This window comes from Numenius arquata, chromosome 20 (assembly GCF_964106895.1).
Source record: "Numenius arquata chromosome 20, bNumArq3.hap1.1, whole genome shotgun sequence".
Taxonomy (NCBI): domain Eukaryota; kingdom Metazoa; phylum Chordata; class Aves; order Charadriiformes; family Scolopacidae; genus Numenius; species Numenius arquata.
Window position 1 is genome coordinate 6,894,030 of NC_133595.1, and position 17,821 is coordinate 6,911,850.

General features: G+C 40.3%; 1 protein-coding gene across 2 annotated transcripts; it reads right to left on the reverse strand.

Moving 5' to 3' along the window:
* Nucleotides 1–906: 906 nt before the first annotated feature.
* On the reverse strand, nucleotides 907–16,930 carry LOC141474103 (cyclin-dependent kinase 11B-like). Of its 2 annotated transcripts, none has more exons than XM_074161820.1 (20): nucleotides 16,866–16,930; nucleotides 16,178–16,307; nucleotides 15,386–15,501; nucleotides 14,797–14,921; nucleotides 14,066–14,204; nucleotides 13,365–13,495; nucleotides 12,091–12,213; nucleotides 10,837–10,932; nucleotides 10,596–10,724; nucleotides 9,733–9,798; nucleotides 8,939–9,108; nucleotides 8,105–8,195; nucleotides 6,962–7,083; nucleotides 6,522–6,627; nucleotides 5,838–5,959; nucleotides 4,923–5,030; nucleotides 4,310–4,426; nucleotides 3,880–4,028; nucleotides 2,857–3,046; nucleotides 907–1,794 (listed from the first exon to the last, which is right to left on the reverse strand). In XM_074161820.1, exons 2-20 carry the CDS (start codon nucleotides 16,286–16,288, stop codon nucleotides 1,702–1,704), a joined length of 2,304 nt encoding a protein of 767 aa, XP_074017921.1. In that variant the 5' UTR covers nucleotides 16,289–16,307; nucleotides 16,866–16,930; the 3' UTR covers nucleotides 907–1,701. The 2 variants fall into 2 exon arrangements, with proteins under 2 accessions (XP_074017921.1, XP_074017920.1); XM_074161819.1 differs by having other exon boundaries at nucleotides 8,939–9,114.
* Between the last annotated feature and the right edge of the window lie 891 nt (nucleotides 16,931–17,821).

The window sequence follows — 17,821 nt, forward strand, 5'->3', positions numbered from 1 at the left end:
AGCTCAGGATCATAAGAGGCAAGCACTCTGTGCAAAAATAGACAATTGAGACAAAATACAAGTTGAGATGTAGTAACTGAACAATGTTACCCTCCTTGGGGAGAGCTAGTTCCCTTCTACGAGAAACCCCAAACAAACAGTTAAAGGTATCTCTCATAACCATATTAAATTACCATTGCAATCCAGCATTAGGGTTTGGGGTTTTTTTACTGAAATTATCTTAACTTATATGAATAAACCATTTTGTCAGGAACATGGAGCTTCCAGTGATGCCCACACTGGCTGCAGTGATGCCAAGGAAGCCGGGAAGGCAATAATTTCATGGAGCGCACAGCTTGAAATACAAAATATAGTCATTTTCTACTCCTCTAGAGCAAAATGGCTCTCCTTCCCCTGTGGGATGTAGCAAATCCCCACTTTTCAGTGGGTTATTGATCTCCATCAATGAGGAATCTTGCTAAAATCACAAATACTTCAGTTAACAGACCGGTACCAGAACTGTTTCTCCTGCAGCACAAGCCTAAAGAGAAAATAGTTCTGCATTGCTCCACAGGAAAAAAAAAACAATCCAAAACCACTGTTTTCAAAGTTTACCACAGTGTTAGTCCATCCAAATTCCAGCTCCAAGCCCTTTACCCAGAGAAACTCTTAAAATGCACTGAAATTGATGGAATGTTTATAATTTAAATTAATCCTTTTACTGGCCTGGTGCCCAGTTCCATCTGCATGAATACCCTGGTATTTTCCAAATTTTCCTGTTCCCAGAAAAGAATGATGGCATGAGGAAAATTAGACTCAGAAGACCCTGATATTCCAACATGATTCCTCTGGTCTTTCATCTTAGAAGAAAGGATTAGAACATGGCATTATACAATCAGTAAAGCTAAGTTCTTTTTTTTTTTTTTTATGGAAAAAGGGCATATTTAAAAGAACTTTCTATATAAAGCATCAAGTCTCCATATTAAGCCTTTTTGATTTATAAAACAATAGAATACTTCTTTTGCACCAGTGCCATTGTAAATACACATATACAACACATCAAACAGTGTTCAGCCCAGTAGTGCACCCCAAAATAGTGTATCGAGCCCATCCCTTTCCAAGGCACACAACAACAAAGAAACCTCAGAACTGGTATGGTTTTTTTGCCCTAACTATATTCAGACACACAGAATTTACTTAAAATAGTTGCTTCCCCAGGCTGACAATACGCTGGAATAGTCAGCACGGATTTGGGGGTGGCGGGGGAAATAACTTCCCACTCTAGAAGATTTAATGCCACCAATATCCAAGTTTGGTGCCTGTGAAGAAATGAAATCCTTCACACTGTTCAACAATTAAAAATGTATTTTAATTCTACAAATTTACAAGGAAAAAAAACAAAACAAAACAAACCCAACGAAAAAGAAACTAAAAATAAACCAGAAACTGTTCCAGGACTGTACTTCAAGTTTTTTCTTTGTCAAATTTTGTAACGCTCCTTGGCTTTTCGGGTTAATTCCAGTCCTTTAATGGAATGCAGCAGTTCTACTCCACACCCAGCAAGAGCCTTTGAATCTGGGCTGACATTTGACTTTTCCCCTGTGAAAAACATCTAGTCCCCCTGATGTGAAGAACAGAACTGGGGACTCAGAAATCCACTCACGTGAACGATTCTCTTTTGTTGTTGTTGGGGTGTTTTTTTTTTCCCATTTCATGTTGAGTTTAAAACTTGAGGCTGAAACCAGGTCCTGCAGCAGATGCTCCTTGATTTGTGGTGGTCAGATGAAAACCTGTGTCTTTCAGATCATCATCGCCCTGTGAAAACCAATGACAATTCATTTACCAGTAAGTGTGCAGATGCAGTTACCTCTTCAACACAGAAATCTAAACAGCAATAAAAAAAATAAAGTATTTGATTTAGTGACATCATAGCTAAGGCTGATGCAGATTTATTAATGATCGTTAAAGAGCGCTGTTTTAAAAGTTATCTAATAGCATCTCAAGTGTATAAAAGTTATCTTTTCTAATAGCATCTCAAGTGTATGCCCAGTTTGTGTATCTAATTTTGACTGCACATGTGAAAAATGAAAAAAAAAAATCTGAACACACTCTATAAATTAGTGTAAACTACACTTATTCAGTATCTGGTGACACACACTGCATACTCTCCTTGGCAATTTTTATACCCTGAAAAAAAATCCAACAAGTTTTTAGGCTACTTCATCTGTTAAATTGTGTACAGTAACTGTACAGTGCCATTTCATCTATGCTGAAGCACGGAAATAGTAATAAGTTGCTATAATTAAGGCACCTGAGACTGTAACATGCTGTATTTCCAAAGGCATCTTTTTTCATCCAGCATTTTTTTCAACATGGGCAGCACAATCCCCACTGATTGGAAGAACCCCAGCCTTGCCTTTTTTTAATTCTTCTCCAAATATTGGAAAAAGAGACAGTTTCTATCCACAAAATGTGCATAACTTGCCAGGCTTTGGATTTACTTTTTTTCAAAAATAAATTTGCAGTTTTGAAAGCTTAATTGAAAGTGTAAAACAATGTACCCTTTCAAAAGGAAAATAGTTCTGCGCTGTGATAAAACCGGGCATCGTCTCTTATTCAGATCACGTACTGAAATTATGATTCTGTGAGTAATTGGACAACTGGAAAAACAGCATTTGGACCTGCCCTCTGGAAAGGAACAGAGGGAAAAGCTGGATTTCTAGAGTGTCTTTCATGCGAGCAGAGGTGAGTCTCAGGAGCCCAAGCCCCAGAAGGCTGAAAAAATGCAGTCCATATGAAATTTTCCAAAAATCAGGACTGGGACATGTGCGAGGCCATCAGGGGCCTGTGTCATTTGCCTGGGTGGGCTGTGCTTACCAGCTGACTGTAGCCGAGGCCTCCCTCGGGTGGTCGGGGGCTAGTGCCACGTTTTACTCGCTGTTGCTCGCTTTTTGCCGGCCAGGTGGGAAACATGGAGGGGTCGATAGGAAGGGGCGTCTCTCGGAAATACTCGTGCTTCAAGCCATCTTCGGCAGTAATTCTTCTGGCTGGGTAGTACGTCAAAAAGCTGGGAAGAATTTAGGAAGACGATGAAATAGGGAGGAAGAGATAGAAGAAAAATTTTAGCACCAAAACCATAAATTCTTCAGAAACGCAATTTAGAATTTTCTGATTTTTAACGAAGAATTCTATTAATGGGTATGATTGCTGACATGTGGCTAATCTCATCTTTTAAATACAATTTTTTAAAATAGACAAGATGTAAGTAAAATCTGAAACACAATCATTTCCACTACTTCATGTCATGAAATGTAAAAGAGGAGGGAAGGGAACAAAAATCTCTCAAGCCATTATCAACATTTTAAAGAAAAATAAATTGGAATGCAGTCAGAATGCACCAGTCGAGTTAGCTAAAAGGACTGCCAGAACATCAGATGAACTCATGAGCAGAACTCATGAACTTTGAAAATCTAGGAACAAATGAAGATTGCTGTTTTCCTAATTCTTTTATATGATCTCTAGAACGTACTGCTTTTTTTCCTTTTTTCAACTGTAATTCAATTGTTTTAACAAGACCCATCAGCAAATTGTGTGGTAGCTGACTCACCACGTAATTAAACATGACATAAATGAGCTAAAACTACTACTCAAACATTTTTCTGTTCTTCTAGGATATAGGTGTGCGAGAATAATCTTGGAGTGAGGTTTAAGAGCAGGTGTTAAGAGCCTGGCATAAATAAAGCTGCTACAAGGAATGTCACAGGCAAACTTCAAACGCATCAGCATGTTTTGGCAAGGTTAAAGGCAGTGAAATACCATCCTTCCCTCCAAGTCGTTTCCCACCACAATCATAGCACGTGAACACATTTTCCCAAGGACACCCTAGAAACCAGCACTCACTTGTTCATCAGATCAAACCCCTGATCCGAGAGGAGGGCCCCAAATCTCTTCCGCAGATTGTTATAGGGATATTCGGTGAATGTCATCTTCTTCACTGCTGGCAGCTCATTGTAACCAGGCCAGATTTTTTCGCTTGGAGTACCTAGATCCTGTAAATTAAAATGTCTCCTTAATAAACTCCTGGAGCACAACCCTTCTGTTTATTCATTACATAGCTATAGGAGTTGGTAAATATCCAGGGAAAACAGAAAAAGCACAAATCATGACCTCAGCCTCATAGCTGTAAGTATTTTAAAACAAGAATCAGAATAATAAACTTTTAACCCTGAATCTCTGTTAAAGAGCAACAAGCACTTTTGATTTCTTACTGCTCTAATGTATCTGCCTCTAAAAACAGTCAGTTGGAATCCAAAGGTGTTAAAAATGTTACCTTAAAAACTTTGTTTATCTGGTCGATTTCTGACTTCCCTGGAAACAGCGGTTTCTGCGTTAACAGCTCTCCAAATATACACCCCACCGACCACATGTCTATTGCTGTTGAATATTCCTGCAAAGAAAGAATATATTATACCTTATAAAATCAGTAAGATACTTTGATTGAGTTGTTTGTGGTGGTTTGTTGTTGTTTTGGGGGTTTATTTTAGGTGGGTCTTTTTCCTCAAAGATTCCACCACTCCGAACAGAACACCTACAATCATTCTGATACCTTGTTCTGCTCTCAGCTGTCACAAATTTTAGATTTTAAAAAAAATAATCAAAATGCAGCTGCCCAAGATGACAGTGACAGTTCGAGAAGCCCAGCAGCGCTACCACATCAGCACTCTAACGGAGAAAAACCTCAACCCATCAGCCACCCACCTTCTGTCCATGGAAGATGGAATTTTTTAGCTGTTATTAGGAAAAATAATACTGAAGATTCAGAATTTCCATCTCTAAATCAATATAAAGAGTCGAGCATACTCATACGCTGTTCATAAATTACAAAACAAAGTTAGTCTGAAGAGTCACTGCTCTACCAGCTGGAGGAACACAGAGAAACATACCTTGGCTCCCAGCAACAACTCTGGAGCCCTGTACCAAAGCGTCACCACCACTGGGGTGTAAGGCTTCAGCGGAGACCCGTATTCCCGGGCGAGTCCAAAATCTCCAACCTGAACAGAAAGCCGTTATCAGCAATATTTCCAACATTGACCACACCGTTTACTAACAGCGCCAAGATGTGCTGGCCATGTTGGCTACTGCATGGCTTCCAGCCTTCAAAAACAGCCCCCCAGAGTACACTGTTTCTCAGGGGCCTGCCTTGGTATTTTCCACTGAAGGGAAAGAAGAGTTTTCCCTCCCTGAGGCCAAGAAGAGTTCCTGTTCGTGATCACCTTGACAGAGAGCTTAGGGGGCAGGGGGAAAAACAACAGCAAACAATAGATGCTGACTTCAAAAGCCTTTGCCTTTCTCAGGAAAACTGGACTTGGAAAGCAGGAAAAAAATTCCAAGTCCAGTTTTCCTGAGAAAGGCAAAGGCTTAATAACAGCAACAGCTGTAAGAGGTAAATAATCACGGAATTGTCAGAGTTGGAAGGGACCTCTAGAGATCATCTATAATGGCAATATATAATTGGCATCTACGATTCAGAAATAAAAGTTGAAATGTTATGCCCTGATCTTATTAGTACTGCCTTTCTCTTAGATTTTTGTATGTAGTCAGTGAAAGGTTCGGTACATTTTTAAAGCGTGCAATTTTTTAAAAGACTTTTTCTTTGTAAAGAGAATCTCCATCTCCACCAGTGACTGACAGTCCAGCACCGCTACGGAGATTTATATCATTAAGCTTCACAATCTCTCAAATTGAAAGACCAACCCCAGTTCAAACACTATGATGAAAGCACGCCATTCTATCCAGCTCTTGACAATAAGGAGTGTAATTCTGCAATACCATCGTGGTGCACTTCATGTAATTCTTACTTTTAAAATGCCTGAATGACTGAGCAACAGGTTGGAAGTTTTCAGGTCTCGGTGAAGTATCCAGTTGTCGTGAAGGTGTTTGACTCCTCGCAGTAACTGAATCATCAAGGTTTTCACTTCACCTGAAATGATAAAAAGAAGCCAAATATATTTATGAGAAGAAATCTATCTTTAATTTATTTTTGTTTGGAGGATAGGGAAGGGGGCAGAGGGAGGAAAGGGACATCAAGTTAATATAGACCACACCATAAAAATATGTCACAGAAAAAGTTAAACCCACAGAGCTTTCAATAAAGCAAAATTAATTTGGATAGCTGGAATGCATCCAAATAACGGTCAGAAATTAACGCCTCTCAAAAACACAAGACCTGGCCAAAATTAAAACCCAGTGTTCTTTTCCAGTTTAGCACAGAACCTCCTTCCATTCCATATTCGAACTTCTCCCTCACCCTACACAAACTGGATTCATCAGCCACATCTCACTACGACTATCAGCACTGCCAGCCTATAGTCCTATTTTAACTTGTATCAGTAAAATCAGACCAGAGAAAAAGCAATGAATTCTCTGTTCCAAAGAACACTCACGGCACATTCCAAGGCACTACATGTCACCACACAAAGCCCAAAGACACCGAGGTTTGTGTTGGCCAGTTTTGAGAATGAGAGGAAACTGGCAAAGGGTACCTGGCAGAAACGGTTGCTTCATTGTTTCCATCAGACTCTTGAGATCATGTTCGACGTAGTTCATTACAATATAGATTTTATCCATGTTGCTGCCTACAACGATTTCCTAAAACACAGAAAGAAATCATCAAAACAAGTGCACGGTATTTAAAAAGCATGCAAAAATGAATTTTAGAAATTTACTGGCAAGAGGAGACATGGAGCCTGCCATTGGTAAAATCCATAGAAAATATCTTTTTCTATGAACAAAAGCACACATTTTTGCAAAACATCAGATTATGTAGAGACAAGTAATATCTATATAGTTTTATGGGTAGTATACAACCATTTACAGAAACCAGCTCTGCTACGGATGTATTATTTTTATAAGGCATTTTAAAAGCCAAGAGGCAATATTTCAAGAACAAAAATACTTTTAAAATAGAAGATTGTGGCCTTACTCTGACAGTGACAATATTTAGATGCTGTGCTTTCAGAATAGTATTTATTTCTCTCAGGGAAGTAATGGGAAAGCCTTCCTTTTCCTTTTCCATTTTCAGTCGCTTCAGAGCCACGATTTCATCTGTAAAGAAAACAGCATTATTAAGTGCAGATTTCCCACCACATAGCTAATAAAATGCAAGCTGAGAGGTCTCCCAGTGTTCTGTCACTAATTTATTTGACTCAAAACCATTACTCAAGACATTCTGTTGAACCAAGAAGCAGAGCCAGTCTCGCATTAGCAAAGTAAAAACAAAAAAACACCCAGCAACAACAAGAGATTGCCAAGTTTAAAGAATAAAATCCAAAGCAACAAACTGAAAGGTGCATCATGGATTTTAGTGTATCCCAGTACAACTCACCTGGGAAGAAACTAAAGAAAAAGTGTATTTTAACTCCAAACTCCTGCCCATAGTTAGGAAGATAAGACAGATACACTAAACAGAGGAACGAAGGCATCTAGAATTTAAACCTGGCACCCAAATTTTAAAAATATGAACCCACTTGGATACACAAAATTGGTTTTTTTGAGAGGCAGCTTAAAAAAAGTAAGGAGTGAAAGTTCTTTAGAGCTTAGCGACATGGTTTAGTGATGGGTTTTTCATCAGAGTTGACGGTTGGATTAGATGATCTTAAAGGTCCTTTCCAACCCAGACAATTCTATGATTCTTTCAACAACAAAATGCTGCAGGGTATGCTCACTGCACACCAGCCACTGCTTTCCGAATTCCCCGATGGGTAGCTGTGCTGACAGTGACGCCTGCTGGAATGATTATAGCAAATTTTGAAAACTTGCAGCCTGGTAACTATCTACAGCGGGTCTCGAGCCATAAATAACTGCCTTTCGAGCCAGGAACTGCAATCGTGTTAATTGTTCTACACCATCACGGTCCATCCAGAGATTGCCTCTGAACTCAAAGAGCTGCAAGTGGAGGCCTTATGTCAAAATCCACACCCTATTAAAAAGCACAGATTGTTCTTGCTAAAGGAGAAAGCTTTTCAGACAGATTTTGTTCATCCATGAAAAAATGCAGAACCATCATTTCATACAACTTCAGCCCTAAATGCCATGAAGATAATAACTGGAGACCGCTTATACTAACCAGTCTTCTTGTCTTTTGCTCTGTACACTACACCGTATGTTCCTTCTTCAATCCTGTTCAAACACTGAAATTCCTCCACGCTACGACATCCCTGAAAAAACAGACGGACAACATTTACTCCTCCAGCATCTGGGGGAGGGTTTTGCCTCTTTTTTTTAAATAAGACATAAGACAATTTCAGCAACTTCATGGGAATAGTTAAAATTTACCAAGAGAATTCAACAATATTGCTACTCCGTGTGAGAAAGGTGTCTTTGGGGTTTATTTTTACTTGGATCTCTACAGGAATCCTGGACAGTCTGTGTTTTAGGAGATTACCTACATTATTTCATTGATTCTTCACTCGTTCACTTTTGCACAGAATAAACTGAGATTTCTGCCACAATGGCAAAGGTGGCAACTCAGCACTGTAGACTGATACCTTTCATATAGTTCAATTAATAAAAATGTGCTTTCTGTTCGTATTTCTACACCTTGCTGTTTGCTACAAAAAGAATAACCACCCATCAGTTTCTATTCATGCTAACGGAACTCTTCTCTCACAAGTATCTATTTCCAGATAGCAATACCAAAATATCGGAGTAGCAGATATATTATTACATTCTTATCTATATCTATGAGTAATCTCATGTTTGCTCCATGCACATTTTTGACTTCCCAAAAGAAACAGCAATATTTCACACAGAAATGTGTACTTGGTGATGCTGAGTCAGTAAGGCGTATTCCGCCCATAAACTATCTCATGCACAAGTAAGTGTTGATGATGTTAATAAAGCAGTTAGGGAAATCCCTTTGCCTGTGATGTTCTCAAGCATCCTTTAAGTGATCCTCTACCTGAAGCGCAGGAAGATACTTGGGAAGCTCTTGTTTGAGTTCAATGGGGGAGGAAGCTGGCGAGTCAGGAATATAGTCCCCTTCTGTCATGGCATTGGAGTGAGGGGTACCCTCCCCTACCTCCTCCTCTTCTACCTCGCTTCCTGCTGAATCTCGGTCAAACCTCGACTCTGTAACTTTAAAAGTCAGAATCAGTCACAGAAAGAGGAAGGCGTTTGGAACAATTAAGTTCAGCTTTAGACACACAAGGGTAGTAAAACACTGATCGCTGTACATCAAATAGGTGTGCAACGTATGCACCTTAACTTACTGCAACAGTAAAGAGTAATGAAAAGCCCAATTTCTCTTCTTTGCAGAGATGACGCTATCAATATCTCATTTACAGTCATATAAATGCAATTTGCAGTGTTAAATACAGCATGTCAGAAAAATAAATCTTTGTACCCACAGAATGAGAGAGAAAACTGACCTCGTATCTCATTCTGACTGCAAAGCTTCTTTGATGAGAGGGCAGAACCAGAGACCCAAAATGATAAAGAAGGAAACATTAGCTCATTAGGCTAGGGTCTGATTTCCTCTAAACACAGACCTTGGAACGGATTTCAAGGGATTTCTGATTCTGACATGAGAATGGCCCCAAAACACTAAATATATGATGCTTTAGAATGATGGCAAAATTGCAACAAAAAATACATTTAAAATATTTTAAAGATCCGTTATTTGTAGAAATAGATTTAATTGGCTGCAAAAATTCAGCCAAACACTTCTTGAAAAATTCAGTGTTTGCATTGTACCAACTGGGATGTGGTTTCCATTCTCCCGTTCCTCCTCTTCACTCATTTCTTCCTCGCTCACCTCTTCTGCAAAACAGAATCAAATGCAACTGAATAAACTCAACTCTTCTGGAGTTCCTTGGAAGGAAATACTTTTCTAATTCCAGGCCTTTTCACCACTACCTAGATAGTGACCTCGTACTTCTGTTTCTCTTGGAAAGCAAACGCTTCCCTTAACTCCACACAACTGCACCTTTCAGCTTCCAACGGGGAATACAATTCTTACCAATTATCTGAGAATTTAGAGACGGGGAGAGGTGAATAAATTAAGCCAGGAAACTTATTAATATTTGCTTATTGACTGTAATTGATTTTAAAGAAAAATACCCAGCCATCAGAGCATGCTTTTGTGCCTTTTCTTTACTAATTAATGACTAGAATGGCTGTAAGTAGACTTTTACTAAACCTTTTTTATTATGTTCATTTATTTGTACTGGCATGAAAAAAAAAATCTGAGATTTGCAACTGAAAAGAATTCAAAATGACAAAGACATTTGTATTTCACCACTCCCCAAATAAGTGCAGAATTGTTCTCTATTGAATATTTGTTATGTTACAGAATTACTGGAATTGTTACCCTTACAGCATTTAGGAAGAGAAAAAAAGGCTTTCAATTTTCTAATCTGGCTTCTTAGATGAATAATTGGCATTACCTCTATAGGAAAGGATAGAATATGACTTGTACTTGGTTTTTTTTCTTTTTACTTATCTTGACCTGTGAGGTCTCAGCCTATCCTAGACTAAAAGAAAAGGAAAATGTTCAAATAAAACAATACAGAATGAGAAACAAAAGAAAATCATAACACCTGCTTTATGCTACTCACCAGCTGACTGCTCAGACACTTCTTCAGAATTGCTTCCCGTCTCCTCCTCCTCCTCCTCTTCCTCTCCCTCTTCCTCAGAGCCTTCACTGCTAGACTCTTCCTCCTCTTCTTCTGAGCCTGATCCAGATTCTGTTCAGGGGTAATTGAACACGTAACTAAGTAAGCACACACTCTAACAACAGTGTTTCCTCAACAGGCAATCGAACAATCAATTACATCTACTAAATTGCATTTAAATCACCTGATGAAGACTCTGCCGAGCTGGTTTTTCTCTCACTGTCACTGATGTCTTGCAAGTCAGAAAGAGGATCTCTCTCTTCTGGTTTCTCTTCTTTTACTGTTGGGACCATAAAAATTAAGAACAGGATGCTGACTGAATGTCACATCTATTTATAAGACTCTGAATACCCAGGTAACTGCTTTATTTCTCTGGCCATTAAACTGGTGCTGAATATTCTGTATTGGAAATACAAAACACTAAAAAAAAATAAAATTCACAATCTGCTCAAAAGACAAACAGCTTTTCTGAATTGCAGTGCTGCAGGATCAACAGCCAAAAATGTGGAATATTGACCTTTTGGTTTTTAAATGTGATATAGGTGTAGGGCCCTCTTAGTGCAATTAAAAGAAAAATTAAAGTCACATGATAACAAGTATCACCACAACACAGTCTCACTGATGTGTGTACACACGGCGCTTACTATCAGTGCTTCCTGTTCTAGTGCAGCCCCTCGGAACCACCATGAAATAGCATGTGCAAATAATTGTTGATTGATTAGACAGTACCTTCAAAGGACTCCCTGCCTGCCTCCACCTGGGATTTTAGCTGATCCCATTCTGCAATCAGCTTGTGTGAAATTGCGACCCTTATTTTTACAGCTACACACGTTAACAAAGCAGACGTGAAGCTTTTCTTCTTTAACCAAAGACACTTCTACGTCAAATTTGCATGTTCTCTACTCACAGTTAGGACCTTCTAGGCATGGGAAGGACCATTTTCTAACCAGAATAGCACCCTAAGCATTTATTTTCTTCTACAAGATGACAATAACAGTGATGCTTAAACTATATAGATCCCTGTAAGGTAGCTTTTTAAGGAAGCTTAGCTCCTAACAACAAGCTGGAGCTAGTGCAAAAAATCCCTTTTTAATCTGCGAGGGAATTAAATCACAAAATTTTAAAAATTCAGTCAGCTGCTTCTTTCATCACTGAATGAAGTAACTCTGAACCTTTTTAAATTATTATTCCTACTACTAAGAAGGAAAGATTCATTTAATTTGTCACTTGCACAATTACCTCCAAAACCAGCTGTGGTTTAGCAAACAGTCCGTATGTACATATTTGTGAATATTCCCAGTTACACCACCACAGCTGCAGTGGGCAACACTTTCAATACAGTACCAGGGATATAAGTTTACTACTATAAATTAAACCCTACCCCAGAACAGCTCCTCCTATCCCCCAGGCAAAGACATTATAAAGTGGCGAATGCTACCTGGTTTCCTGCTCTCTCCTTGCTCAAGCTTGTCTCTTTGCTGTCGTAATGGGCTGCGACTCCAGGGTCTCATTTTTACTTTGTCTCCATATTCTTCCCTCACTGTTCTATGGTGTGCAGAAACTAGTGAAAACAAAACCGGAAGAAATCGTTACATCTCCCTGCCCTAATTAGAAGACTTCTGTCTGCCACAACCACCTGCTTTGCATACTTTTCATTTTTCTTTACAAACTAAAGGGTAATAGGGAGGAGGGGAAGTGGAACCTAACAATATCTAGGAGAATAAAGGACTATGATTTGCCTCACGCGCAATCAAACATGGGTTTGTACCACTTAAGAGAAAGGTGCTGCCATGCTTCAGAAACAGAAGCAAGATGCCCTAGATACTACAGAGTAAACACCCTGAAACTAAGGCATTAATGCCAGAGAAAGAAGTGGACAGACCAGGAAGATACATAAAAGAATAAAAAGAGCTAAGGGTTAGAAGGAGCTGACAGAATATTTAGAGCAATAAAAATAACTAAAATGAAAAGTTACATAGATTGACTGGTATCAGTGTAAATACTAAGCACAAAAAGGAGCTGTTTGGTATGAGCCGAACTAGAAAGAACAGCCATAAACATGGCTTCTTCTGCTACTCTTGAACAGTATTTGTCACTTGATCACAGGAATGGGCTCTGATTTTTACCTCTGAAAGTTGGTACAAACAGAGACAAACCAAAAATGATCCGAACTTACATTGTGAGTACCTGATATGCTACGCAAAGTGAGGGTTCATGTGTAGAAGGTAATTTAAATTGCTGTTATCAGATCTTCCATACTTGGCTCTGACTACAGGTTTTTTCATGGTTGGAGTACTTACATGATCTCTCTCCCTCCCTTTGCAATTTAGTTTCCCAAATCCTTAAAACACTTAATGTTGAGATTTCAGCCTCTATCAAATTGGATTAGACTCAGCCAAAGAGTTTATAAGTGACTGGGATCATGATGGATACACACACACACACATAGATATAATAGCAATTACATAAATCCTGGTCCTATAGAAAAACAGGCTAACAGAAGGAGGCAAAGAACGACTTACTGACTAACCAATATGCCATGATATTTAGGGCACATTACATTGTTTTATTTCCCCACGTTGAAGTTAATAGATTCTTCCTTTTTTTTTTTTCCTTCCAAATTCTGGCATCAATTTAAGTAAAAAGTGCTTCCTACACTTCCCTTCCCTCATTGCGTCAGGACCCAAACACCATTTATACAGAGACAGTTACCTTCTCTTCTGGCTTCCCGTTCCTTACGTCTTTCCTCAGCTCGCCTTTCTCGTTCTTTTTGCTCCCTTTGTTCTTTTTGCTGCTCTCTGATTTTTCTCTCTCGTTCTCGCTCAAGTTGCTCCAGACGATCTCTAGAAAAGAATTACTTTTTGTTACGTTACAGTTCACTACAAATTCAGCTAATGAAGTAAGAGAAAACTGTTTTTCTTTAACAAATTACAGGTCCATTCAATTTCATTAGCAACAATACCACTGACTGCATATTAGTCAAAAGCAGATGTAGCTTTTCAGCTGATCCTTTAAAACCAATGTTTCAAAGACAAAGACCGTGCACTCTCAAACACAAGAGCTTCTGCACCCTTACTGGGATTTTAACAGAAATTAAGCAAGTTGGGTTAATAAATCCCCTGGTACTATGCAAAACTGGTTTGCACTTTCTTTTTTCATTGTAGTAAAACACTGACAATGCATTCACCTAGAAATATCTGTTGTAACCAAGTCACTTGCAAAGGTAATTAAAGTCAAGAACACATTTTCATTAGACAACTCATTCACAGGAACGTGGCACTGCCATCAGTCCTTACAAGTTTTTGCTCTGAATTTTTTTGTCAATGAAACAACGAGAGGTTAGCGATAAGACTTAGAGGAGGAAGCTGTTCATCTGTGTTGGTTTGTCAGAGGGAAGGGAGGGATAGATGTACCTCTCCCTCCTGGAATGCTCCCTTGCCATTTCTCTCCGTTTCTGTCTTTCCCACTCACGACGGGCTTTATCCTGCTCTTCTCTATGTCTCTTCCTACGCTCGTGTTCCCGTTCTTTCTCTTTCACTCTGGCATGTTTCCCTAAACAAACAAAAATGAATTTCGGAGTGTTACTATTCAAACTATTTAGTGCTCCTATTTTTAAAAAGCAAAACTAGAAAGGATGAAACTTATGGTAACCTGTTTTCCTGTTCTCTGTTAGTTTCTTAATGGAAAAATCCTGATCTGAAAGGGTGTTCGAAAATTAAAATATTGTAAGATCTTGCGCAAATGCTTGCATTAAAAACAGAAAAAGCTGCCAGGAACAGGAATATAACATGAATGTTTCTAGAAAGGACATTTTTTCCTTTACAGTCAGAAACAAAGATCATAGCTCAGCCCATTCCCTCAGTGAAGCCAGAAAAAAAGCTTAACAGACTTCAAAGAGCAAAAGCAGACTCTGCGTCCCTGTCCCAAAGTGATCACTGTTCTCTCAAACACATATATTCCCCTGTCATTCCCATAAGGGCATTAAACATAATCAAAGAAATAACACAAGTTTAAATTCCTTGTCTTATCCACCTGACATGTTTTCTTTAGTTTGTAGTTATTGTTATTTACTGTCTACACGATGCCTGTTTGGCTTCACCTCGGGAAGCTACCAGAAACGTTATCCAAATGCAGTAATAACAACCTTCTGCTGAATGACTACGATGTCTACGTTTCTCTTTCCTCTTCTCATCTTTTCTATGATGGGTTTTTTCTTTCCGTGACATCTGCTGTGGTGGTTTTATAGCCAAGGAATCATCTTCTTCCCCTCTACGATACAAGACAAATTAATAAACTCAGGAAGGTTACATACACTATCAAACAGACTGCGTGTTATTTTGAACAGAATGCATTTTTTCCTATATTATTAATTTATATTAAAGTTTATTTCCATAATACCCCTGAACCAAGACATTAACAGTACCTTACAGAAAATCATAATCATATATAGTCAAAATATTATTATATGTGCACTTTTAATACACAATCAAACTGAGGATTAATTAAGCACCAAAAAGAACTCGGCAGGGCTGATTTAACTGCATCTTGAGCAAAGTATTTTATTAGTAGGTAGTGGCCAAGATATTCTGTTGAGCCTTGATACCCTGGCATGATACCCATGAACAGGAGGGAAGATGGCACATCTGCATGCTAAAGAAGTTAAACTTTTCCCCTTCCAAAGGCTAATTTCAGTAACTCTTCCTAAGGTAACAAGGTTATTCTCTTATTCTTACCTGTCTTCCATAGAGTCTTCTCTCCTGTAAGGTGAATTTCTGATCGTTATTTCCATGCGATGGTCTCTCAGCTCCCCCTCTTCAAGAGAATCCCGCTTTGAATCCCTATCATCTGACTGTGACAGAAACACAAGAACGGGCAAAACCAAAATGCAGTTAGTTTTTATGTCACAAAATGAACAAATGCAAATAGTACTCAACTCTTCCATTCCTGGCTCAAAAGCCATCCTCAACCAGTCACACCAATACAGTATACTAAATTATGAAGCAGAAATTTCATAGTTGTAAGCAGCCAAATATAGTTTGATTGCAATTATAGCTGAACTTCTGTAAATTCAATGTAACTAAACAAAATTAAACAACCATTAAGGAGGATTGCATTAACTATTGTGGGTTTTAAAAAATATTTTGTACATAATTGTACAAAACCAATTAGTACCAGAAAAGTTATTTAAGAACAATTATTTAAACCCATTCTTCCATAAAATCTTTGAAAGGTTTTGAATTGAACTGCAACTTCCAGTTCATCACATTGATTTCTTCACCTTTTTGAACCAACAACTATGAAACAAAGCAGAGCATACAACGTAAGGCCAATGAGATCTCAGCAAAGCATCGTATTTTTGTCAAACTTTGGAACTAAAGATCACCCACAAAACACGCAGAAGAGCACAGGGGAATTCCACTGAATTCACAGGGAAGGAAGTCTTGCTCTCACCAAAAAACAAGGATATAAGCACTGAAATGTTTCACGTTTCATTAGAAATGTTTGTATACCAAAAGGTAGCTTACATTTTTCATACGTTTTATCTCTGCCTTCTCTTCTTGCTCCTTCCTTCGTTTTTTTTCCTGAAGAATTTCATCTAAAGTTTTCACTTTCCAAGAATCCTTTTCATCACCCATTTGAGTCAAAAAACAAACTCTGAAAAAGAACCCGACATGAGCAAAACCTACACAAACTCCACAGTCCAACACAGCTATTTTACACTGACTTTTTATATGCAGAGACAAACACTTAATAAACCATCTTCAAGTAAAATCAAGTTGGACTTACGCTGGACCAGAAAAGTCCGTTTTAACCCTAGCAGCGTGCACAGCCTTCGATAGAACGCGGGGACCCGTCTGAGTCAAAGGAGAGCACCGTCTGTGAACACGGGCGGGTGTCTCACCGCCGAGGAGGATCCACAGGGGGCTGCCCACCACATACAGCCCCAGAACCGGACGGGTGACGGGCACCACCACAGCCTCCTACCCCCACCGGGCACCCCCCAAGCCCGCAGCTGGCGGCCACGGGGGAGGGGGGGTTAAGCAGGCCGCCAGGCCCCCCCCGCGCCCGTGCTGGCCTCAGAGCGCCGTTCCCGCTGCGGCCCCACCTCCGCCCTCCCCCGCGGCGCCGCTCAGCCCCGCGCCGCGAAGACGCCGGGACCGCCCGGGTGCCCACCCCAACCCGCCGCCCCCCGCGGGAGCCGGGCCCACTCACCGTCGCCGCTACCGGAGACTGGGACGGGCAGCGCGGGACAAAGGCGCCACTTCCGCCCGCCGGCGCAGGCTGATGACGCCACTGGCGCAGGCGCGCGGCCGCCGTGAGGAGGCGGGGCGGGGGGAGCCCTCCCAGGGCCGGGCCGGGAAGTGACAGAAACGACCAACGAATTGTCAAATCCGCCGTTTCCGACAACGCAAAACCCTTAGCGTGGCAGGAAGGTAATTCACAAATTAATTAACGGCCAAGCGCTGCCTAATGAACAACAAATGAGAAACCAACCCACGACAAAGACGCCCGTGGAAGCCAAGGAGAAAGCATCACCCCCTGTGCCGGGCTCAGGCCCATCCGTGGGATTACATACAAAAAGTTAAAATTTTATTATTTTTTAAAGCACGATTCCAACAAATCACTTACGTAACGGCAGCAGAACACACACACACGCACCCCCAAGGAGAATCTACATTCTTGAGAGTAATTAGGGCAATTCCTAAAAAGGGAAAGGAGCGGAAGGGACAGCGAGAGCTGGGGACGCTGATGGCTGCAGCGGCGACGTGACCCGAGGTGACAACGCGACACGGGGCAGGAGGGATCATCACAGGCAGATACTTTATTGTCCGCCCAGGGTTACAGCCAGGAAATGATGCCGTTTGGGAAACACCCCAACAGCTGGGAGTAAGGCCCTGCTCTTCCCCAGGGACTCGGCCTCGTTTCAGGAATTCCCGTTTTGGGGAGGACGCGCAGTTTCTCTGAGAACACACAACAAATGCTCCCCGGGGCCGCGGTGCCAGAGCTCCCTTTGGTCAGTGCACGAGCATCAGGGGTGGGGCCGTGAGAAATGCCGGGGAAAGAAGCCCTAGAGTGTTTCAAAAGTAACACTTTCAAAAAAAAAAGAAAAATGGGGCAGTACCAGTAGTGCCATCACACGAAGTGAGACTGAGATACAGGAATTCCTA